We start from the raw sequence: 27,680 nt of genomic DNA on the forward strand, positions 1-27,680 counted from the left end.
CGATCAACGCTAGTGCGCGTCAACGCTAGTGCCAATCAACGCTAGTGCCGGTCAACGCTAGTGCCGATCAACGCTAGTGCCAGTCAACGCTAGTGCTAGTCAAAGCAAGTGCCGATCAACGATTGGGCTGGTCAACGCTTGTGCCGGTCAACGCACTAGCGTTCAACGATTCGATTAGCGTTTCGATCAACGCTAGTGCGCGTCAACGCTAGTTCCAATCAACGCTAGTGCCGGTCAACGTAAGTGCCGATCAACGCTAGTGCCAGTCAACGCTAGTGCTAGTCAAAGCAAGTGCCGGTCAACGCTAGTGCCGGTCAAAGCTAGTGCCGATCAACGCGAGTGCCGGTCAACACTAGTGCCGATCAACGCTAGTGCCTTTTTTGTTGTTTGTTTTTAGGGTGTTATGCCGTGTTGCGCTAACTCCTTCTTTAGCCGACGTTTCGGACAGCGTTGCAGTGTCCATCATCAGGGCAGATCCCATGATGGACACTGCAACGCTGTCCGAAATGTCGGCTAAAGAAGGAGTTAGCGCAACACGGCATAACACCCCAAAAACAAACAACAAAAATGCTTTTGGCTGTGAGAATCTAAAAACTTAACGGTAGTGCCGGTCAACACTTGTGCTAGTAAACGCTAGTGCCGATCAACCCTCGTGCCAGTCAAAGCTAGTGCCGGTCAACGCTTGTGGCGGTCAACTCTATTGCCGGTCAACGCTAGTGCCGATCAACGCTAGTGCCGATCAACGCTAGTGCCGATCAACGCTAGTGCCGGTCAACGCTAGTGCCGATAAACGGTAGTGCCGGTCAACACTTGTGCCGGTCAACGCTAGTGCTAGTCAACGCTAGTTCCGATCAACTCTAGTGCCGGTCAACGCTCGTGCCGGTCAACGCTAGTGCCAGTCAACGCTAGTGCCGGTCAACGCTAGTGCCGATCAACCCTAGTGCCGATCAACGCTAGTGCCGGTCAACGCTAGTGCCGATAAACGGTAGTGCCGGTCAACACTTGTGCCGGTCAACGCTAGTGCTAGTCAACGCTAGTTCCGATCAACTCTAGTGCCGGTCAACGCTCGTGCCGGTCAACGCTAGTGCCAGTCAACGCTAGTGCCGGTCAACGCTAGTGCCGATCAACCCTAGTGCCGATCAACGCTAGTGACGGTCAACGCTAGTGCCGGACAATGCTAGTGCAAATAAACGCTAGTGCCGGTCAACGCTAGTTCTGATCAACACTTGTGCCGGTCAACGCTTGTGCTAGTCAACGCTAGTGCCGATCAACCCTTGTGCCGATAAACGCTAGTGCCGGTCAACGCTAGTGCCGGTCAACGCTAGTGCCAATCAACGCTAGTGCCGGTCAACGCTCGTGCCGGTCAACGCTAGTGCCGGTCAACGCTAGTGCCGGTCAACGCTTGTGCTAGTCAACGCTAGTGCCGATCAACGCTAGTGCCGGTCAACGCTTGTGCTAGTCAACGCTAGTGCCGATCAAAGCTAGTGGTGGCAACACTTGTGCCGGTCAACGCTAGTGCTAGACAACGCTTGTGCCGGTCAACGCTTGTGCCGGTCAACGCTAGTGCCGATCAACGCTAGTGCCGGTCAACGCTAGTGCCGGTCAATACTAGTGCCAGTCATCGCTAGTGCCGGTCAACCCTTGTGCTAGTCAACGCTAGTGCCGATCAACGCTAGTGCCGGTCAACGCTAGTGCCGGTCAACGCTAGTGCCAATCAACGCTCGTGCCGGTCAACGCTCGTGCCGGTCAACGCTAGTGCCAGTCAACGCTAGTGCCGATCAACGCTAGTGACGGTCAACGCTAGTGCTGGTCAACGCTAGTGTCGGTTAAGGCTAGTGCCGGTTAAGGTTAGTGCTGGTTAACGCTAGTGCCGGTTAAGCTAAGGGTATACTATATTTTTATAAACTCACCGACCCAAACATAGCGTGCAAATTTCTTATCGACACCATACAAAACCATTTGAAAATTTCCACATCCAACACTAACGACAAACAAAATAGTCACAAAATTAAACTTTAGCCTTGGATAACAAATGGCATCCTACACTGTATTCATAAGCGTAATAAACTTTACAAATTTTGTAAAAACAACCTCAATAATCACGAATCTCTCCTATTTTACATACGATACAGAAATGCTTGTAAAAAAATAATCTGCAGAGCTAGAGGCGAATATTATAGGAAACAGATCAAGGAAGCTGCCAATGACAATAAACAAATCTGGAATATTGTCAAAGAGATCTGCTATACCAACAAAACTACCGCACCTATAAATAAAATAACCATTGCAGACAAAACACTAGATACAACAAATCATACAAAAAAAATCGCAAATCATTTCAATAAATTCTTCTCCACAGTCGGATCAGACTTAGCAAATAGTATTTTAGATAAAAACGGAAAGACAGAATATAACCTTGCAAATAATATATCGATTGAAAATCTTTGTTATGATCCATTTAATCTCACTCCTACTACAGAACAAGAAATCACTGATATCATTTCATCACTCAAAAACACATATTCAACTGGAATCGACAATATATCCACTAAATTGATCAAACACCTCAAACCAATCATCACTTAGCCCCTTGAACATGTAATAAATCTAAGCTTTCAAACTGGCGTCTTCCCAAATTCATTAAAACACTCAACAATTATTCCTATCTATAAATCAGGGGACAGATCATCAGTGAATAACTATAGACCAATATCCTTGCTGAGTCCGATATCAAAAATACGGTAAAACGAAGGCTATACCAATTTCTTGAAGACAATAACATTCTTTCAGGAAATCAATATGGCTTCTGCAAAGGTCGTAGTGCCGCAGATGCAATTGCAAATTTTACAAAAGTAGTCTCTGATAACCTTGATAAAGACCGCTAGCCCCTTGCTGTTTTCTTGGATCTAGCCAAAGCCTTTGATACTGTCTCTCACCGCATACTTTTGAAGATACTCCTTCAGTAGGAATAAAAGGTACTCCCTTTAAATTGTTTGAGAACTATTTAACAAATAGATCGCAATCGTCTTTTATAAATTCTGCTAAAGAATATAGAAGTACAAGTTTACCAATCACGTACGGTGTGCCTCAAGGCAGTGTATTAGGCCCATTTCTCTTTCTTATATATATATAAACACTTTATGTTACTTGGCAATTGATGGAACTATAATTTCTTTTGCTGATGATGCGATAATCATCTTTAAATCTGATAATTGGAACTCAACTATGAAAAAAGCAAATAAGGGCCTAAATAAAGTGAAACATTGGTTAGACGACAACCTTCTGACTCTTAATATTGACAAAACAAAATACTCACTTTTCTCCATACGCAAAGTCACTACTCCTCAAAACTGTCCTAATATTATCATTCACTCATGCCCACAAAACCATATTACCCCTACGCCTCTCCTCAATAATTGCTCATGCACCAACCTAAAAAAATCCGACCAAATATAATATCTAGGGGTTTTTATAGATGATCAACTACGTTGGGAGAATCATGTCAATTTCACAACAAAAAGACTCCGCAAATTGTGCTATATATATATATTTCTCACTCTCAGATCAATCCTGAACCTTCAAACAATGAGATGTATATATTTTGCAATTTTCCAATCAATAGCTACATACAGTATCGTGGGATGAGGAGGCTGTGCAGCTTCAATTATTAATCCCATGATCTTAATTCAAAAACTGCTACTAAGGATTACATTAAAATGTCACCCATCTTACCCTTCAGACCCACTTTAAAAAAAAATCGCAATCCTAGACATTAGACAATTATACGTTAAGACAATTCTTAAACACATAAGGAAAAATGATTTAACACTCAAAACTAAACACAATATTTGCACCCGCTACTCATCACACCAAAAATGTAAAATTCTTCCAACAAAAACAGCCTTCGCCCAGCGACAGTTCTCTTATATCGCTCCTAAAATTTTCAACTTACTGAGTATTGATATTAATACATCGAAAACTGATGATCTTTATGCCATTAGTGTACAGAACTGGTTATTTGCTCAAGGAAGGAAATATTATAAAGAATGCCTTACAACTTAATAGTGTTCTTATTTTTCGAGTAAAAATTTTATCTCTGAATTAACTTTCAACAAAAACTTTATATTACGCTGATGCGATTATTTTTATTTTTATTTCTATTATCCCTAGCACTATCTTTTATTTTTATTTGTATCCTACCTTATTTTTATTTATCTTTATGTTTACAAGATTCACCTACTCCAATTCCTTTCCTGTATGTGATCATGTACATAATATTATATATTCAGTATTTGTTATTTATGAAGGGAAAGAACTTTTTTAAAGAATACCTGACATCATTAAATAAGTTCATTTGCTTTATTATTCTTTTTTTTTTCATTTCAATTCTGTTTAAATTTTTTTTTTAATAATTATTTAATTTATCTTTATTTTCATCGTTTTCTTATTTTCAGTTAAACCTATTTAACCTATACCTATTTTACAACTGAATGAATCATGTATTACATTTACATAATTATACATAAATTTCGACTACCATAATACGGACATGTGTCTAGTGTTGTAGTCGAAAAGCATGTAAAAAACCTGTATCCAAATATATTTTTATAAATAAGGAAAAAAAAAAAAAAGGTTTCCGTTTACACAATACTAAGAGATTTCCATTTAAGAAAATACTGAAGGTTCTCCGTCTAAATATTGTTGGAATACTGATTTTCCAAAGATAAGAATTGAAGGCATTGGTTTGCCCAACGAATTTTTGCCTGCGGCGCCTTTCTCGCATCTTTTTGGATGTATTAATTCATATTCCACTCTTTTTACCTACACCAGATAGTTAACCAGATTGGTAACCATTTAAAAAATGGTCTGCGAGTTGTAAAAGATGTACATTCCTTCCACTGAGCTTTTATATAATTGAGGAATTAAGACTTATGTACAGAATTCGCCATTTTATAAGTATTTTTTATATGTCTGTAGGTAATTTGCTACACATTCATTAAATATATATGACGTTTAATTTCATCCAGCTTTATTAAGTATTTTGACCTAAATCCACAATTAACATTTAAATGAAAACAGCTGCGGAAACTTTCCTCTAAGGTCCCCTCAAGACCCTTTGATTGGTTTGCTGACTGCCTTTACTCTTAGATCCGCTCCTTTACATATTATCTTTTTCAGATCTGATCATTTGACATAGCTGAAGCCAGTTTAGACCACGTTTCACTTCTAAAATTTTTCATTATTACTTTACTAAAAGTTTCTTTAACTCTGGAAAATTGCCGAAATCAATAAAACGTTCCCGGCACACCTCTGAAAGGTACCTGGTCGGAAATATGAAATTTTGGCAATGCTTTACGCCCATTCAAATATGCTAATAAAAGCTCTGGGCTCTCAACGACTTTCATGAATGCTCGTAACTTACGCAACAAATAGTTTTAGAAAATGGTTACTGTGTTGTCATTTTCAGATTTATTTAGGGTATTAAATATTATTTTTCTCCAATTCAAGGAGGTTAATGCGATACTGTATTTTATTTGTTTTTTTTTATATTCCAATTCTTTTCATCAGGGTAATTCAATAATGAAAAACTATTTGAAGTTATTTATTTGCTCCTTCGTTTTTATGCAGATTGTTCATACGATAGTGAGAAATATTACGGCTTCCGTGGTCGAAAGTTAAGGCTTTCGACTAGGAATCCGAAGGTCGCGGGTTCAAATCCCGGTGTGGGAAGAAAATTTTATTTGATGAATTTGTGTTATTTCACGATTTATTAATTCGAAATACTACAGGGTTTTCTAATAAGGGTTTAGCAAATCATCTTGAGTGATGAGGCCCATTTCCACCTCGGTGGCTTCGTCAACAAGCAAAATTGTCACATCTGGGGCTCGGAAAACCCAAAAGTTATTGTTGAAAAGCCTCTTTATTCTCAACGTGTGACTGTTTGGTGCGGTTCATGGTCCGGCGGAGTCATTAAACCTTACTCTTTCGAAAATGAGGCTGAAGCAACAGTTACGGTGAATGGATTGCGCTATCGAGAGATGATTAATGATTTTTTATGGCCGGAATTGGATGGTATTAATCAATGATGGTAACAAGACGGCGCTACGTGCCACACAAGCAACGAAACCATTGATCTTTTACGATTGAATATCAAAATAACACCTTTTATTGGAAAACCCTTTATATACTAAACGTACGGCACCTTCCAGAGTGGACGATATTCTAGTATCGCCCTGGGTATCGATTCTTCAATCCAGGCCTCTCGCAATCGCCGTCAAAAGTACATAAATTGTTCGACATTCTTATTATTGAGTCTCTTTGAAGGTATATACTTACATACGCCAAACGTCAAAAGTCATTCCACTCGAACAAAGAGTGGGTCGAACCACTTGTTCGGGTGTAATGACTTCGTCGAGAATCGAGGCCCTGGTTTAAGACCACCATTCCGAATTGAAACGTTGCTTGAATTGGCTTTGACCAGATCTGGATAGCCAAGTACTCTCCCTACTTGCTCTTCCCTATCTCATTCTCCTCTCCACTACCTTCAGCCCCACATCGTACCCCAATCGGGGATGCCATAGTCTCACTGGCTCCAGAAGGTTGGAAGCAGTTGGGATTCTTGTGCGGTATTAAAATTTACTCTAGGACATACTAGAAACGTTAAAATGTGTGACATAAATCCTAAATTCAATGCAGAGATTGTAAGTTGGTTCATAATATTGATTTGTCGACCTGAAAATAGCATTATTTTACTTGATTAAAAATACATTATTACTAACCCTTTCACACGTACCTACTCAATTTAGTGCACTGGGAAAACTGCGAATGCACGCGATGGGAACAATGCACATTTACATCAGCCTTGATGACATGCATTTTAAATGGCAATATCGATTTTTTGATGAGCCTCCATTGGGAGCTTTTACTGTCCACTGGAAGGCCGACTATAACAGCACCATTAATGTTTTACTATTATTATAATCCCACAAACCCAAAAGTGGTACACTTATCAGTTAAATACAGTAAACATTGTCAGCATTACTATTATGTGAAAAATATAATTTATTGTGAATGATGAATACTGATGAGTTTGTGTATTTGGGAAGTATGTTCTAGAGAGATGGGAAGGCTGATAGAGATATTGAAATAAGATTAAATGCAGGTAACTCCATTAATAGAGGACTGAAGGCAGTTGAGGCTAATGGAAAAATGTCCGAAGAAGCGAAACTAGCAGTCCACAATGGAGTGCTGGTACCTACCCTTATGTATGACAGCGAGGCATGGATCTGGCCGATGAAGGACGAAAGCAGACTGAATGCTGAATATAAATGAGATTCCTGAGGAGTATGTGTGTAATAACCATGTTTGATCGTACGAGAATTGTGGTGATTTCCAAATGAGTAAGATTACGAAAGGGGTGCTTAGATATTTGGGCATGTAGAGCAAATGAACGAAGAAAGGAGAGTATATGACGCGAATGTGAATGATACAAGTAGTCGGGGACGCGCGAAGAAGACATGGGACGATCAAGTGAACTAAATACTTGGGTCGGGCCATGTCAAGAGTCGAATATGTATGAATGTGAATGAGACCGAGTTGTTTAGCGGTCCGTCCTCTCTGCCTACTCCTGCATGGAAATGGCATGATGTTTAGTTAGTTAAATAGTTATGTACCTAATCCTACCAGCTGCGCCAATTGTTATATCTGTCTTACTTTTTTTCTTAGATTTAAGGGTTGGGAACTCTTTGTTAAAAATTAACAGGTTCTACTTATAATTGTGTTTTTTACGTTACAATAAATAGGTCTGGACAGCTACACTGTTCGTTACCCGGGGGTAGGTAATTATCTGGTTCGAGAAGCTTGTTCCCTGTCACTATAACCTCAAAAGCATCTGTTACACTCTAGCGACATCTGACGAACTCTGGAGTAAGCTTTATGACTAGCGCCATCTATAGCTTAAATACTCAACTTATTAATTGATGACTTGTCGAGCTATTATTATCTGCAATTTATTATTATTGGAGAGACCACAAGTATTACGTATTTTTTAGATAAACTTATGAATTCGTGGCTTTATAAATTACTGTTGGCAGGCTTGTTGTTCGCGTGAATATTATATTCAATCTACAATACAAGTGGGTTCCGAAAAATACGATCATTTTCACTAAATAACATCTGTCACTGTCACCAACGTGACGTGTTTTCACTCACCATGTAAGTCATCATGCTTTCATTTAATTTTGTCGAGCCTATTTAGAGACCATTACATATGTTTTTACCATTAGAAAGATCACTTTGAAAGCTTGTAACTTTTTGTAGGTGTCTAAGAACTAAACTGTCCTGTAGTTATTAACTATTTAAATATAACATTATAGTGGAATTGCTTCGCTATTACTAATGACTTTCTCGGGCGTTTCTGACTTCTTCTTCCATTCACCACTATATACCACAATGTTAATTTAAACTACTTATCTCATTTGGGTGCGGAGATATTGCGTTAAGTATTCCCCGGACGTACCCGACTTCTTCTACAGTTCTAACTACTGTCTAAACACTCCTGATATAAGAAGAAGAAACTTTGAAATTTTCAGCGAAATTGGTGGAGTTGGCGAGGGGTAAAGCACTCGACTAGCAAGCCAGAGGCCTCGGGTTCTAATCCCGGCGGGCGCAAATAAATTTTATTTGAATAATTTGTGTTATTTCACAATTGATTCATTGAAAATAATATATTATGTACTGATGACGTCTTCTAGAGTGAAAGATACTACCATTTAGAATTTAAACGTTGCTTGAAATTATCGTTGCTTTAGCCGTGTTTGGTAATCAGATATGAATAGCCAGGCACTCTCTCACCTTCCTATACCCCATCAACTTCACATCCCCACTACCTTCAGCCTCACAATATACCCCAATTGGAGATGTCTAGTCTCACTGGGTCCAAATTTGGGTCTCTTGTGCGGTAGACGCATAATTTTTACGGGTCGGCTGCAATAACAATGATTTCAAGTTCATTATTTAATACATGCTATTAAAAAAGCAAACATTACAGGTTCATCTAGTCCAGGTTGTAAAGTAGTGTACAATTCTGTAAATAAAGCCACAGTGGTTTCAGTTTAACAGTATATTTTATATTTATTATCATTGAGACGATAAAACGATAAAATTATTTTATGAGCTTAATCAAAGGGCTTATGGCTCGGGAAATCCATGGGGTTATTAACTTTAGCAGACCTTTCTGCCCTTAAAAGTTCACAGACCGAACTACGCCAGACAGAAATATAGATATAATAGTTTTTTTATCATTACAATTTTCAAAATTAAATTTGTAATATCGTAATTTTTATAAATTTCGACGTTTTAAAAGCATTTTTTATTTTGTTTAATTTTGCGCTTTGTTTCGTCCTTACATTCTTGGAAGGTTTTGAAGACAAACATCTAAACTCAATCTACTTTTCCATTATGCAAAGCAGGCTATTTTTCTAAAATATGAAACTGCTAAAGAGACCCAAGTCCTGTGAGGCTGAAGGTGGTGGGGAGGAGAACGTAATCGAAAGGGGAAGATAGGGAAGTACCTGGCTATTCAGATCTGGTCACCAAACACGGTTAAAGCCATTTCAAGCAACGTTTCAATTCTGAATTGTTGTCTTTCACCACAGCGACACTCAGAGAAACTTCCACTCTGGAAAGTACCGCAAATATACTGTATATTATTTTTAATGAGTGAAATGTGAAATAACAGAAATTCATTATTTAAATATTGTCAATTCCCAAATAGATTCATTCTTGCTGAAAACATGGCTCACAAGTAAAAATACTTTGTACTAATAATCACTATCAATCAATAGTTATTATTTATTATCGTGTAGATTTTGTAGTAGAATTATTATTTTTATTTTTATTTGGTACATTATTTTGTTACAATTTATGTTTTCCAGTAATGTAGGCCTCACTGGGTGGCTTGCCCGTGCTGAGGCCTTCATTTTATAACATGAAAATCTAATCTACATATTACATTTAAAGAGAAGATAATAAATTTGAAAAGAAAATAACAAATTTAAAATTAAAAATACGAAATACATAATAATACATTTAAAATTAAAAAATAATATAATGAAAATAATCTTGTGTGTTTGTGAGTGATGTGTGTTTATGTTGGTTTTGTGTGTTACGTGTAGGTTTTATTTTTAATTTTATGCTATGACATTTTGGTAATATTGTCTTTTTTGTTCTTTAATCCATTTTGTAATTTTGTGTGTGAATTTATTTTTATTTTCCTCAATTTTAATTTGAAATTTTACATTAATTTAGTAGTTAACTTTGTTCTTATTAGTGCTAGGACTATTTAGAGAGTGATATGAATGGTCCCCGATTTCTTCTGAAATCGGGGACGCCCGAGGAATATTTCATGCAATATTTTTGCACTGCAATGAGATACAGAGTCAAATTAAAGTCAATGTAGTTTTAAAACAGTAATATTGTGGTACACAGTGGTAAATTTTTTTGTAAAGTTTTTTTTATTATTATTAGTTATGTTTGTACATAACTTAACTCTCTTAGCAACAATCTTTTGCATTTGTTCAGGGTTTTAGATATTTTGAATTTAAATCAACTAAGAAGGGAAAACCCAAAAGTATATTCATAATAAATTCAGAAATCACCAACCTTTCGCTATTTGGGGATCAGGAGAGAGGCACGAAATGAAAGAAGGTGTTGAAGGTCACATGTGTTTTATTGATGAGTCAGGTAGCCGTGACGAGAGTTGACGCTAGACAGAAGAATACACCGGATGCTGGCTGTGATGGCAGGTCAAGCGCGGGTCAGTGAGTCGACGCCGGGCGCTGGTGACCGGGACTCGATGGAGGTCAGGCACTGGCGAAGAACGTAGGTCTTCAGGCACTCCAGTGCTGACGAGACGGCCGAAGGTGCGGCGAACCTTGTAGGCGGTTGAACGGGAACGGCGTGACCAGTGAGGATGCAGCATGTCTTCTTGGTGGTCATGGTAGCGTGGAAGAAGCGCTGGTCGGAGACACTGGAACCAGGGCGCTTGTAGTCCGAGCAGCGCTTGCCAGGAACGGCGATCTGGACAAGGCGCTAAGAAGATGTCCCGATAGAGTCCATGGTGGTACGGGCGAAGCCGGGTATACGTCCTTCGCGCTAGTAAGAAGAGCGCGGTTGATCACTCATTGAGCCTCGTAGACTGACGGCTGGTAGATAACAGACAGACTGACTGACTCGCTGCGTCGGGCTTATTTATACTACACGGCCGACGGTAGCAGTAGGTAGATGGATGGCAACTAAATTCTAGGCACTCGCACAGACTGTGTGTTTCGGGAACCTTCGATAGCGCGGCGATTATGCATAGGCCGTAGACTCGAACCTTCTGACGAGTTCTCGTAATGTCCCAGACTGATTGCACGATAGTATTATCGCGAGTAGATACTTGAAACAGGTAGGTTGCTTTGTTTTGATTTCGGATGCAAATATGTACCTAAGTAGCAATTAGCAAGTACGTACCGAAGTAGGTCGAGCGGTTTATTATTAATTATTTAATCTGGATTATTCTCGACGCCACAGACACCCCCTTCCCAGCAGCTTTGCTGAGGGCTGCGATAGAAGAAATAGCTCGGAGACGAACGTCTTTTAAATTGTGACACTTCATAAAATAATTTTTTTTTTGCAAAACACATGTTCACAACACAGGTGGCACTATTATCCGCGCTTGTGCGGAGATGGTCTGGTGCATGCTGCTCCGTGGTGCCTTAACTGATCACCCATTTTAAGACGGGGTTACCGGTGAGTCGGGGTAACACAATCACGTCGGGCTGCAGAAATACGTCAGGCTGCAGATCACGTCGGGCTGCAGGGCTGCAGAATCACGTCGGGCTGTTCAGATCACGTCGGGCTATTCAGATCACGTCGGGCTGTTCAGATCACGTCGGGGTCACCACTTTAGTGATCAGGGGTGAAGGCACGAAATGAAAGAAGGTGTGGTGAAGGTCACATGTGTTTATTGGTGAGTCTGGGTAACACTATCACGTCGGGGTCACCACTTTGGTGATCAGGAGAGAGGCACGAAATGAAAGAAGGTGTTGAAGGTGTTATACCTTTAAAGGTTTTTATTATCCAAAGTATTTTAATTATTTTACCAACAAATTTATACCTTTAAAGGTTTTTACTATCCAAAGTATTTTAAATTATTTTACCATCAAATTTTATGGTTTAAAAGGATTTTATTATCCAAAGTATTCTAATTATTTTAGCATGAAATTTTATGTTTCTAAAGGTTCTTATTATCCAATGTATTTTTATTATTATACCATCAAATGCTATTGTTTTAAATGTTCTAATTATCCAAAGTATTTGAATTATTTTAACATCAATTTTTATTGCTCTATAAGTTTTTATTACCCAAATTATTCAACTTATTTTTCCATCAAATTATATTGTACCAAAGGTTTGTATTATCCAAAGTATTTGAATAATTTTACTGTCAAACTTTATTGTTTTAAAGGTTTTTATTATTCAAAGTACTTAAATTATTTTCCTTTAAAATTTTATGCTTTTCAAGGTTTTTATTATCCAAAATTTTTTCATTATTTACCATCAAATTTTATGTTTTTAAAGGTTTCTATTATCCAAAGTACTGTTATTATTTTACCATCAAATTTTACTGTTGTAAATATTTTCTATTATCCAAAGTTTTTGAATTTTTCTACCATCAAACTTTAAGGTTTAAAGGGATTCTATTTTACTATCCACAGTATTCTAATTATTTTACCATGAAATTTTATGTTTTTAAAGGTTTTCATTATCCAATGTTTTTTTTATTATTATACCATCAAATGCTATTGCTTAAAATGTTTTAATTATCCTAAGTATTTGAATCATTTTACCATCATTATTACCATATTATTTTATTGTTCTAAAAGTTTTTATTATCCAAATTATTCAACTTATTTTTCCATCAAATTATATTGTACCAAAGGTTTTTATTATCCAAAGTATTTGAATAATTTTACCGTCAAATTTCGTTGTTTTAAAGGTTTTTATTATTCAAAGTACTTAAATTATTTCCCTTTAAAATTTTTATGCTTTTCAAGGTTTTTATTATCCAAAGTACTTTCATTATTTTACCATCCAATTTTATGTTTTTTAAAGGTTTCTATTATCCAAAATACTGCTATTATTTTACCATCAAATATAACTGTTTTAAATATTTTTTATTATCCAAACTCTTTGAATTATTTTACTATCAAATCTTATGGTTTAAAAGGATTTTATTTTATTATCCAAAGTATTCTAATTATTTTACCATGAAATTTTATGTTTTTAAAAGTTTTTATTATCCAAAGTATTTGAATAATTTTACTCTCAATTTCGACTCCTATATTACTCATTATTTACCACCACTATCAAAATGTGTGAACTTTGTATTAATCAACTTATGTATCTTTGCAACCGCAACATGATCACTCAACTTAATATTGATACAGAAACATTTAACAACTCAGAACACACTTTTGACAAAGCGACAGAATGTAATTCTTTGTTCACAGAAAAACACAACTTAAACATAATTTCCCAAAACATTAGAAGTATTCGAAAGAACTTCGATAATTTCTCGATCCTCTTAAACGAAATAAACATAAGCTTCGACATTATTATCTTGACTGAATGCTGGTTAGATGATTCGTATACAAACCTAAACTTAAAAGACTATACAACTCTCCATTCCACTAAACATCTAAATCAAAACGACGGTATAGTAATCTTTGCCAAAGATTCACTAAACCCATCAATAACAGAAATCAACCTAACCGAAGCAAACTGTATTCAAATCTCCCTCGGAACAGACATCTCCATATTTGCCGTCTACAGACCCCCATGCTATAACAATCTCTCACCTTTTTTCAACTCCTTAAATAAACTTCTCGAAAAAAATAAAAAAACACAACAATTAATTATTGCAGGGGATATGAATATTAACTTACTAAACGGGCAACCAATAACCACAGAATACTTAAGTCTACTTACTCACTATGGATTAAATTCGACAATCAACTCACCAACAAGAATTACGTCAAACTCTGAATCCTGTATTGACCATATATTTGTTAAAACTAGGAAAAAAACATCTTCATCTATTATTCGATCAACGGTCACAGATCATTTCACTACTACACTAAGCATACATCATAACAAGAAACAAAAAGATGAAAAAAACAACTCCGTACAAGACAAAATTAATTTTAAGTGCCTAATAGAGGACATACATAAGGAATCTTGGTCAAATGTAATAAATGAACCCGACCCAAACAACGCGCTGAACACATTTATGAACACAGTTGGAACCTACATTGCTAAACATACAACAAAAATTACCCCGAAAAACTACTCACATAAAGAAAAAAAAATAACACCCTGGATCACGAAAGGATTAGTAAACAGCATACATAAAAGAGACACAATGCACATGCAAGTGCGCAAAAACCCATATGATGACAAACTAAAAAATAATTACCTGCTATATAGAAACCTTTGTAATAAATTAATCAAACAAGCCAAATACAAGTACTACAAAAAAGAAATAAAATCCGCCAAAAATGATCCCAAAAAAATCTGGAAAATCGTCAAAGATATTACTTTCTCCAATCCGAAAAAAGACTCGAAGATCAAAGTACTGTTAATAAATGGAAACAAAACCCTTACAAAAAATTAACCTGGTAAAATAGCTAATTTTATTAACTCCCAATTTGCAAAAGTCGGATCTAACTTGGCTGAAAAAATTCTTCTAAAAAACGGCACAACAGAAGACTCTTTAACCAAACTATCCTCTACCATACAACCAAATCATTCGTTTTATGCTCACAAAATAAGTACAAAGGAAATCTCGGATTTAATTATTTCTCTCAAACCAAATTGCGCTGTGGGCCCAGATAACCTCTCCAATCATATACTGATTAGTCTCCGAGAACATATACTTATACCACTTCAACATATTTTCAACCAAAGTCTCAGCCTCGGCATTGTCCCCGATCACCTAAAAATAGGTTGTATTACTCCAATACATAAATCGGGAGACAAAACGCTGATCTTAAATTACAGACCAATCACTCTGCTAAATTCGCTATCGAAACTACTAGAAAAAACTATGAAAAAAAGACTGCTCGCATACCTTGATAAACACAAACTGATCTCCACCCGTCAATTCGGGTTTCGAGCGAAAATGGGAACAGAAGACGCCTTATCGGAACTAACCACCTACATAGTGAAAAACCTAGATGGCGGTTCAAAGGTGTTAGGAGTGTTCTTAGACCTAGCAAAAGACATTCGACACCATCTCACACAAATTACTCCAACAAAAACTCAAAAACATTGGCATAACAGGTCCACAACTAAAATGGTTCATTAGCTACATTGAAAATAGACAACAAATTGTAAAAATAAATAATCAAGAAAGTGACAAAGTAGGCAACAGGTATGGAGTACCCCAAGGCAGCGTCTTGGGTCCCATACTGTTTCTCATCTACATTAACAGTCTAACTGAGATAAGCCTAGGGAACATAGAGTACAAAGTAATCAGTTATGCAGATGACACTGTAATTTTATTCAAAGCCCAATCATGGGAAAACGTCTTCAAACACACGGAAACAGGGATGACTGAAGTAAATAGATGGCTAATAAATAATCTACTGACACTAAATATTTCTAAAACTAAATACTTAACTTTCAGTAAAACATTAGCTGGTCAGCCAGATAGTCGCCCACAACTTCATCTTCACCCCTGCACAGTTACCTCATTAACTAACTCACGCTGTGTTTGTGACAAAATTGATTATGCGCAAAATATTAAATATCTCGGTTTAACTGTTGACAATAACTTAAAATGGGATCTCCAAATCAACCTAATTACAAAAAAAATACGGAAACTCTCTTACGTCTTCAAAACAATTCGAAACATTATGTCACTACCTCAGCTAAAAAATATATATTTTGCACTCTGTCAAAGTATTCTTATGTATGGTATTTCAGTATGGGGAGCAGCAGCAGAGACTCATCTCAAATCACTTAAAATCAATCATAAAACAATAATCAGAATTATGTTTAGAAAGCCTTATCAACATCCGACAGAACAGCTAATGATCAACAATAACCTATTAGACATAAATAAACTATTCATAAAGAAGATCATCTACAAAAACTGCATAAAAATATCACCACACTTCATAACTCACTCGCAAAACACAAGAGCAAACACACACAATCAATTACAAGTACCATATATCAAATCAAATTTTGCAAAAAAACATGAATCTTACTTGGCACCACATATATTCAATAAGTTTGTAGCCCAAACAAAGACCTACGTCGCATCTAATAATTTGAATTGGGTATTCAAAAGATTTTTAAACTGGTTGAATGTCAAAGAAAGAAGAGAGATAAGTAATATTCTTAATATCTAAAATTATATATTTTCTTTTTTCTACTCTGTTTTTAAATTCTGATTTTCCTCTTATTTTATTATTATTATTTTTACTATAATATATATATTTCCTTTTTTTTACCACTTATTTGTTTTTATGTAATTAGAAATTGTTAGTTACCAGCCTCAGAACAGACTTTGTCTAGTGAGGAGGGTAAGGAGAAAAATCATGTATGTACATAACTAATAATAAATAAACGCCCGGGTTGCCGGCACTGAAATTGAATTGAAGGTCACATGTGTTTTATTGATGAGTCAGGTAGCCGTGACGAGAGTTGACGCTAGACAGAAGAATACACCGGATGCTGGCTGTGATGGCAGGTCAAGCGCGGGTCAGTGAGTCGACGCCGGGCGCTGGTGACCGGGACTCGATGGAGGTCAGGCACTGGCGAAGAACGTAGGTCTTCAGGCACTCCAGTGCTGACGAGACGGCCGAAGGTGTGGCGGACCTCGTAGGCGGTTGAACGGGAACGGCGTGACCAGTGAGGATGCAGCGTGTCTTCTTGGTGGTCATGGTAGCGTGGAAGAAGCGCTGGTCGGAGACACTGGAACCAGGGCGCTTGTAGTCCGAGCAGCGCTTGCCAGGAACGGCGATCTGGACAAGGCGCTAAGAAGATGTCCCGATAGAGTCCATGGTGGTACGGGCGAAGCCGGGTATACGTCCTTCGCGCTAGTAAGAAGAGCGCGGTTGATCACTCATTGAGCCTCGTAGACTGACGGCTGGTAGATAACAGACAGACTGACTGACTCGCTGCGTCGGGCTTATTTATACTACACGGCCGACGGTAGCAGTAGGTAGATGGATGGCAACTAAATTCTAGGCACTCGCACAGACTGTGTGTTTCGGGAACCTTCGATAGCGCGGCGATTATGCATAGGCCGTAGACTCGAACCTTCTGACGAGTTCTCGTAATGTCCCAGACTGATTGCACGATAGTATTGTCGCGAGTAGATACTTGAAACAGGTAGGTTGCTTTGTTTTGATTTCGGCTGCAAATATGTACCTAAGTAGCAATTAGCAAGTACGTACCTAAGTAGGTCGAGCGGTTTATTATTAATTATTTAATCTGGATTATTCTCGACGCCACAAATGCATTACAAATGCATTACAAATCATCTTCATGAAACACAATGTAACCTATCTTTGATAATCTAAAAAACAGATGGTTATTTATAAAATCATTGTTTGCCACCCCAGACAGCTCCATATTAATCATATACCATAGTTAAAAGAAAATTTGTACCAGTCTGAAGATGACCGTGACAGGCCGAAACCGGCACCGGTCATAAATGAAAAAAACAACCCGTAAAATAAAAGTTTTTATACTATAATACCTCTGTTTATTTACATTTTTTTTTGTTTAATTGAGGATTGCACCTTCTTCACCAGAGACTGGAGTAAACTGCGCTAACCTCCGACGATGTAGGACGGTGTGCATTCATTCATTCACTCAATACTTAACATTATAGTCATCTCTATCAATCATAAAGTCATCACTATCAACCATATAGTCATCACTATCAATCATATTGTCATCACTATTAATCATATAGTCATTAATATCAATCATATAGTTTTCACTATTTACCATATAGTCATTACTATCAATCATATAGTCATCACCATTAATCATGTAGTCATCACTATCAATAAATAATTGTTATTCATTGGCATGTAGATTTAGTGTTATTTTAGATTATGAGGGACAGTAATAATAATAGTGACAATATTGTCCGGGGGTAAAGTGCGCTAACTTAGAAAAGGAAATCTTCAAGTTTTTAGAAATAAAAAACTTTGTTAACTTTTTTACATCTAAAATTCTAATGTTTTAAGGAGTTTTTGGGTAAAAAAAAGATGAATTGTATGTATGGAAAAATAAATATTTTTGTATGGTGAAATGAACATTGGAATTTCGAAAAAAGTTATTTTTATTTTCTACTTCTACCGTCATGCAGAATCGCCTCCCAAAGTTAGCGCACTTTACCCCCGGACATCCTGTATTTATAATTAGTTATAATATTATATATACATATTTACATTGTAACTGAACATGTACATCTTCTTGACAAACTACTTAATTGTAGTTAAACGGGATAGTACTATAACAATTTAAAAAAAGGGAAATTGAAATAGATGTATTTTTGAAAAGTGGATGAAACTTTAATTGTCATTATAATGACATTAAGTGTGAACTGAACGTTTTATGTGGTCTTCCTAAACGACAGAAGACGAAGAAAAACATGTAAAATGACAAGAAAACGAAGTGTTAATGCCATATTTCACTGTTTACATCGTTATAAATAGGTCGTAAACAGAAGTTTTAAACATATTCTATCATTAGGTGGCAGGAGAGAAGAGGCTGAAGAGGTGTAATGATACACCAAGAGTACAAGGCAATACACTAAAGTATAACCCGTTAAAACCGGCGTACTTCAAAGAACAGTAAATAAAGTCGTAAATTGTGTCGTTTTAAATGTATTACGTAAAATTTAATGAGGTATTTTTTAACGTGGTAAGTGAAAACGTAATTCGGTGAATTTTATATCGAGCGCTTTTATAAGTTTTATCAACAAACACGGAACTTGGTTTCAACCAGTAAGGTTAAATTGAATAGTGTGATAATTTTCGTATGCCGGCGGTAACTGACTGTGAACTCGTCTATTGTTTGAATTATCCAGCCAGGGAAGGGTTTACTACGGGAGGTCTCGTACAGACGCTCGATAAAGCCGATATTGACGAAATCATCATATATCAAAAAAATTACATTTTTAAGATGTCATACCCTTAAATTAAATATACTATTCCTGAGAGAAAGTCCAGTTTTATTCAATTTTCCAATTATTTCCTAAATCCTGTATCTAAATTTCGCTAATAAACAATTGAATAGTGTTAATTAAGTGTTAATCTCAAGTGACCTACCAGGTAAGTATTGTACTGTACATTATATCCATAAATAGTAAGTAATAACATAGATCACTGTAGAAATGTATTATAAATTTGTACAGCGCCCTTGAGGTGATTTTACACAAAAGCGGCGCTATACAAGTCATCCAATTATTATTATATGGTTAGTCAGCGATATTAGCCAGCACGGTAAGAATATGATTCCGTGAGTTGGTACTTGGTAGATAAAATCCGCTGCTTCCGATAGGTACCCCCTGATCGCTTCAGAAGGTACCGACTCCAGTTTTAGGAAAACTACCCTCATTCACGCGCATGAATGAAAAACTCTCGATTAGAAACAAAATTTTCATCAGTCGTCAGTATGACTTTAACGTACCATGTTAACGTAACCGCCATACACAACTATTTAACATATTAAACACCAAAAGAAATACTGCAGCAAACCCACCAATTTCACGTGTTCTCCAAAGATTAATTAGGACGGGTTGTTTAGGAGAATTTGAACAATTCACCAAATTTCAGCGTTCATTTTCAAGTTCTATGAGAGATTTTTTCAAGTTCTGGTTTTATTTCAGTTTTGTCAAACAATTAGCCTATAATGATATAATAACAGAACTTGAATTGGACTTTCACAGAACCCAAAAATGAACGTTGAAATTTGATGAAATGTTCGAATTCTCCGAAACAACCCGTCCTTAATCTTTGTCCTTAAGGTTCCGTAGTAAGCGTTCAAAAATAAGAAGAGTATAGTTTGAAAGGGGAATATGTAAAAACTGATGTTAGAGGGAGCGCACTTATATTAAATAAAACGTCAATGAAGAAAATTGTGAAAATATTTAATAAAACACGACTGATATTCTCGACAAATGCTTAAGTTGCATTTATAGAACCACTGTGAGTTTTGTTCACATGTTAAATAACATATCAAAACGAGTTTTTATTAATTTTCGGAGCACACTTTGTGATTTTTTTCTATCTACGAAATTTGATATACATGACAAATGTATAGATATTATCTAAAAAAGCAAAATAAACTTAAAAACTTAAAGGGTCCAAAAGAAATAAGTAATAAATCGCACCCATTGCTCTCCACTAACTAAATAACACAATTCAGACACAAGAACACAAACACATTTTTTATATTATGTCGTTTAACTTTATCTGTACCTCAATTCAAATCATGTACTAACCCCGCCTTGTAACATGTGTACAGAATGTTCAAAATTGTAAAGGGTAGTGTAGACAGCCTTGATTTAATTAACCTCATTGAATTTCATATACCTATAAGAGCTACTCGTTATAAAACCCTGTTTAATTGTAACAATTTCGGGACTGAGAATTTCAAACACTCGCTTGTACCTAGATTACATGAAGTTAGTAATAGGTACGCAGATATAGTGGATCTATTTAACTGCACAAAAGCTGGGTACAAAAAAGCTTTACTGTCATATATTCTAAATCATTATTAATTAAACCTAAGTCTACTGATACTTGTTTATAATATTTTATTTGTACTTGTATCTCTTTCTAGAACTTGTAATCAAATGCCATAGTTAATTGTTATTTTGGTTTAAATTATTACGAGTGTTTGATTATGCTTGTTTTCGGTGACGTGTAATTATTGTGTATGGTATATTTATACCGTTTATTTTCAAAAATTAAAATTAAAATATAATCACTCACCAGATATTTCATAGAGACGTTTCGATGGTACCGATCCTTGTCACAATTTATAAAACTCTTTTTAACTGTTTAGCAAGCATTTCAATTATGTACAAAAATAAATAAATTATACAAAATTTATTATTTTTGACCTCAGTATCAACTGCAAATAAACAAAACACATTGAACCCCAAAATGTATTAAAAATGTACCCTTTAAAATTGGCAGTAAAGCTCGATTCACAAGGGGGTTAAATATTCGGCGCCGAGGTACAGTGTGGTAGTTGGCACCCGGCCATTCATTCTTAACTAGTCGCGTTTTACAAGTAGCACGGTAGCATTATTTGTCAGTGCAACGTTTACCCATTGAACGTTCGCGACGATTACGTTATTTAACAAGAAATATCAATATTGATTATTTCAAGACAAAAATTTTCCTTCAAACTTTATATATAATTTTTATCAAACATTTAATTTTAATATCGATAGCTGAAGTTATTCGCATATTCTATGTACCTATAGCTATTATCAGCCTTCACAAGTTTTAGTAGTTATTATTACACTCGTGTTAGCAGTATTCAATTATACATTTTCAACAAAATAATGTTCTCCACTTAAAACTAAAAAAAACAAATCGCAGGTCGAACTTCCGGTCACAAATATGGGCAGTATACTATCTTGACACAAGTAGAGAGACTTCCACTAACTCCAATTTCAATCCTTAAGTTTGTCTTATCACTACGCTTAAAAAGGACAAAGCCAATACATAAAATAGTTTACTGTACAAAGGAATACAATATTATACCTAAGTATATGTCGGAAATCACAAAGTCTTCACCAATAGTTAGATTCAAGCTAGATTGTAGGAGCAATATTAATAAAAAGAAAATGCATTTGTATGTAATTTATAATAAATTAGACATTTGTAAACATAGATTAACAAACGGCTGAAATAAAATTAATAAATAAATAACAACTCTTCCGTGGGTAATATTTACAAATATCTCTAGCGTGATACTCAGATTCTATGCAAAATTGAGAGTGTGACAATATTATTATTGCATTGCGTCAAAAAAACCTTCTTAGAGAATGGAGGTTAACTCAGATAAACCGTGGCATGGGTTTTTCATGCGAGACGGAGTACTTCTCCTGTGAAGTGCGTCATCATTCATTTGACATGAGGACTTTAGAACATCCAGCGTTAATGTGTTGTCGTTATGATTTAAACGTGCCTAATTCGAAGTAAATTATTTTAATCCGTCTTTGTTAAGACGCTGCGAAATGTGGTATTCTGTTGAATTCTTAAGTATATGTTCGTTAAGAGGATTCAAATTAAGTTTTAAATGAAGAACTCCAGTGAAAAAAGCGGTACGTTTTTTATCAGGTGCGATCACGACAATATAATCTGACTCGTCGACAACCAGTCTACGTAATTGATGTATCTATGGTCTACAATGTCTGTTTCTTTCGTAGCAATGGAGGTTTTTAAACACCGGTACATTTTTTATTAGGTGTGGTCATGGATGTATTTTTGCATTTTGGTTCAATACAATAACATTAGAGACGAGATGCTAACATTTAACCTAGTGTTCTTCAATGTTAAAAGCTGGTAATCTTAACAATAAAAACGTCTCGACTCACATGCAAAATACGGCGCCGGTTGAAACAAAACGTAGGATTTTTTCAGATTAGTGACTTGTCCGTTGATTTAGTGCGATTTTGAGAGACACTAAAAATTAAATCTTTGAAAATTATTTTAACTAGGTACTAAACTAACTACAAAAAATTTAAAAAAAAACTGTTATTTGTTAAAAGCTCAATATTGGTAAATTTCAAAATTGACTGTGGTTAGTTATTATGATAACATGGGAAAAATTTAAGTATACAGTACAATATATAATACTAAGTTTGGTGATCGCGCTTTCGGTGTATCTGGGCCGAAGGCTTGGAATAAACTCCCTCCGGAAGTAAGATCCATAACAAGTCCAACAGAATTCAGGTCTAAACTAAAAACTTACCTTTTTAAGCTGTCGTACCCTTAGATTAAATATACCATTCCTGAGAGAAAGTCCAGTTATATTCAATTTTTCAATTAAGTCCTAAATCCTGTATCTAAATTTCGCCAACAAACAATTAGATAATGTTAATTAAGTGTTAATCTCAAGTGACCTACCAGGTAAGTATTGTACTGTATATTTTCTCCATAAATAGTTAAGAAATAACATAGACCACTGTAGAAATGTATTATAAGTTTGTACAGCGCCCTTGAGGTGAATTTGTACAAAAACGGCGCTATACAAGTCATCCAATTATTATTATTACAAAAAATATGTTATTTTCTTTAATATTTACTTGACTTGGCTTCGCTTAAGATATGAATTGATAAATATTACGTCTTGTTTTATTTTTGACTAACTATTATGAGACCACTGGGAGTATTTGGAAGCTGGTCCGAGATTCCATCAAATATGCTGACTGTCAGGTGCATGGTCCCGGTGGTTCCTGGGTTTTTTATGATGGTTGCTAATAGTGTCGACAAACAAGGGGGCAACTGTTTGGTGACTGACCCTTAAGGTAACACAATACGGATTTGCCCCGACGCTCACATTTTAATTATTTCGGATGTACGAATTACTAAAATCTTTAATGTGTGTAGAGAGATTTCGAGGTATGCAAGTTATTTATATTTGAGATTAATAAAAATAGGATAGAAAGGCTTTTCAACAATAACTCTTGGGTTTTCCGAGCCCCAGATGCGACTATTTTGCTTGTTAACGAAGCCTCCGAGGTGGAAATGGGCCTCATCACTCAAGATGATTTGCATTTGATTCACTCAAGTGAATTTTAATAATTTTAATGCGTTGTTGAAGCGTGTATCGTTCCATTTTTATTAATGGCGTAGTTTCTACTTGTCAAATGTCAAATGTAAAAAAATGACAGCTTCAAAAGTAACATCTATCGAAATAGCGGGCTATTCAAAATAGAACCTCTTATTGGAAAACCCTGTATAATACCATTATTTTAACGGTGCTGTTATTGATGGTCTCCCATACAGCAAAGGCTTATTCATAGTCATTAAGAATTTCAATTTCAAATTTAGGTCATTGAGGATGTTGAGAATTGTATAAATATGCATTATTTCACGTAGTATGCAGACGTATTTCACAAATATGCAGAGTTCCATGTTAAGGATTGGATTAGTTTTCTAACTAACTAACTAACCACCGCAGGGGTAGGCAGAGAGGACCGCCAAATCTACGTGGCTCACTAACATTCATACATACTTTTCTATTATATGACTCTTGACATGTCCCAACTTAAGTATCTGATTCACCAGATGGTGCCGTATCTTCCTCGGGCATCCCCAACTTCTTCTATCATTCACATTTGCTTCATATATTCTCCTTACACTTTTTCTCTATTCATTAGCTCTACAAGCCCAAACCATCTGAGCATTCCTTTCTTAATATTACTCATAATGCTTACATTAGCAGCTTTGCATTCTTTTCGAATCTTTACTTTTCTCACACGGTCATATATGGTTTTACCACACTTACACCTCGGGGATCTCATTTTCACATCATTCAGTCTACTTTCATCCTTCCCCAGATAGTTACATACCTCACTGCCATACATCAGGGTAGGTACGAGCACTCCACTGTGGACTGCTAGCTTCGTTTCTTTTGATATTTTTTGCTAGCGCCAACCGCTTCAGTTCTCCATGGAATAACCTGCATTTACTATTCTTTCAATATCTCTATCAGCCTTCCCATCTCTTGTAAACATATTTCCGAAATCCACTAACTCATCCACCTGCTCCAAGTGTTCATCATTCACAACTACATTGCACAAAGTTTTCGTACTCTCTTTTTCAAACCCCATGGCTATAGACTTGCCTACGTTCATCGTTAACTCATCCTTCGTACATACTTCGTTCATCCTTAATACGAGAGACTGTAGACCTTTCACACTGTTAGCAATCAGCACCACATCATCAGCATTACAACAAGCAACATACTTTCAGATTACTCAAATTCGCGCCCAATCCCATCTCTTCCCAATTCTCGCATACAATTATCCATATATAGATTGAATAACCACGTTAACATTACGCAGCCTTGCTTAACACCACAAGTTTTTTAACAGGCATAAACAACATCACTATTTCTGTTGACATTTAATTTTCATAGTATGAATATATGAGGTGTAGTAGCTCTAATCAAGCTCTACGTTATAAAGTGAGAGCAGGACAATAAACTCACCGCTTCGTCGGCTACGTTGATGCAGTCCGTGAGTGTGAGCGAGACGATACGAGGAGTCAGGCACGCCCACAGGCCTGCCTCAGTGACTTCGTTGCAGCCGGCTAGCTCCAGCTCGAACAAAGCCTGAAAAAAGACAAATATTATTATTGATTGAGTTGGCCCATTCTGCATCTAAAGCTATACCAGTTGTTGGGCTTGATAGAAGACTGAAATTTTTACAATGTGAATATTCAGCATTCCTAATAAACACAGTTAAACACATTAAATACAGACTATAGAAGCTCAGGTTTGATTTTTTACTACTAAAAATGTCTTTATCTGTGCTCCGAAAGAGCTGGCAGCGCATTTCAGCAGACTGACGCTTGAAATTCCCGTCTTAAAAAGTGAGGTTATTTCGGACACATTGTTTTTTTATTTGACTGTTTCCGCGTAAATTTAATAAGAATTCTATCTAAGTGATGTTTTACAGTAACATAAATAACTTGTATGTAAATATAAAAATTAACTATTTTTTCCCATATTATTGGCATCTTTGTTTTTTTAATGTTTATAAAGATCTAAAGAATTGGATAGTAACCTAGATAGTGTCCCGGATAAATAATCATTATTATTTGCCAGATAATATTGTTAATTCTGAAGTTAAAGTGTGAGATCGACAAAAATTACGTATACTAATTGGGTCCCAATGGTCGAGTGGTTTGAGGCGTTAAGCCCTGTAAGAAAAAGATCTTGGATTCGATTTCCAGTTAAGACCGTTTTCGTTTTATTTTTTTGTGTCTTGTTCGGTCTTGTTTTCAATGATACAATATTATTATTTCATTTGGTATTTGGTTGAGTTTCACTATCGTTCATATTGGTAATTATTATGTACATTCGGGATTTCGGCTTTTGGCTGTAAATTTCCGGTTCGTGACCGAAAGCCGGTGTACAAACATACATAACTATGTATTGAATTATGTATTACGCAGGTATGTTACTAAGCGATGTTTACATGACACACACAGCGTTTTCATGGGCAACGTAATAAAATTTTGATCTAGAGGGTAACATATTACACTACATAGCAAAGTTGTGTTGTCTCTATGTTGTCATATAAATACGGATATTGTAAACAGATGGGCGACAGGGATAGAATAAAGTTAAAGTACTCGTAAGTATCAAATTTGCCTTGATTAATGAACGGTTGTTGCGAAACCGGACGGCGTTTAAAATTATAATCGTTTAAGCTATTTAATATTCGAATTATCGAAGACAATATTAATTTACTTAAACCACTATAAACAATATCAACAAGAAACAGAAACATCGGGAAAAATTACGGTCGCATCTGGGACTTGAAACTAGGATCTTCGACCTACAACATATTTAACTATACACGGTGTCCGGAAACTCGTAGTACAAGCGGGAAACTGGAGAATCTACACCACATGGGGAACCCAAAAAAACATAAAGTTTTTTGATTTGAGCATTTTCAAAAAAAAAAAAAAAACCAAAAAAAAATATTTTTCGGCTATTTTAGGGTTAAAGTTTTTTCTGGTGTTTAGGGTTGAATAACAGATGTTTTAACCCTGCAGAGCATAAATATTTTATGATTACACCGGGTTAAATGAAGGGTGATTTCAAAATAATGCTTCAAATCCGAGTTTCTTCATTTGTTTTACTTTCAAATAGTTTTAATTAGTTGGGTACTTTGATCTTCAGTAATAATTTATAAGAATTTGATTAAAAAAAAAAAAAAAAAAAAAAAAAAATCAACTTCAAACACGATTTACTCGATAACGAAAGCTCAAATAAAAAAAATATATACTACAAAATCGACTCCAAATGTGATGTAGATTCAACAGTTTCCCGCTTGTACTACGAGTTTCCGGACACCCTGTATAATATACCTTCGGATAATAACTACCAACATTATCTTCATTTTCTAATGGCATATTTTAATTGGCTGCTATCTTTATGTACCGCAATATGCATGGGTTCAAATTTTTGTACGAGAATCACTAATATTGTCTTCAATAATTAAATATTACAATTTGAGGTTTTGAGTTGAAGTTATTCCAAATTATATTTTTTTATTTAACTATTTTTATTAGTTACCTACCTAGAAAGAACAACCTAAAAATCATTACGACGTATAATTCAAGGTTTCTTTTTTTAAAAAGAATATAATATAATGTATAGTATATATTATGAATATAATATTATGTTCGCATTAAGTTTTTCTTAAGACAGCAAACCGATAATGCCAGATTCTTCGGTTACATTTTTTGGAGTACGTAAGTGTGTACAAGCATGACCTGACCTTTAAATTTGTGAACACATGAACAAATGAATATCACTTACTTTGACTGAAGTAGGTTATTCCATGT

At 35.9% G+C, this 27,680-nt stretch overlaps 1 protein-coding gene across 1 annotated transcript in view; it reads right to left on the bottom strand.

The window, feature by feature from the left end:
* LOC149422704 (uncharacterized) overlaps positions 1–27,680 on the bottom strand; it is a 307,515-nt gene that overhangs the window by 258,031 nt on the left and 21,804 nt on the right. Inside the window, exon 2 of the mRNA XM_089633466.1 lies at positions 25,312–25,434. Within this exon, the coding sequence (XP_089489592.1) occupies positions 25,312–25,434 (123 nt within the window). The remainder of the gene's footprint in view (positions 1–25,311; positions 25,435–27,680) is intronic.

The sequence above is a fragment of the Hesperophylax consimilis genome, chromosome 7, assembly GCF_061612785.1.
Source record: "Hesperophylax consimilis isolate HC1 chromosome 7, BYU_Hcon_1.0, whole genome shotgun sequence".
NCBI classification, from domain to species: domain Eukaryota; kingdom Metazoa; phylum Arthropoda; class Insecta; order Trichoptera; family Limnephilidae; genus Hesperophylax; species Hesperophylax consimilis.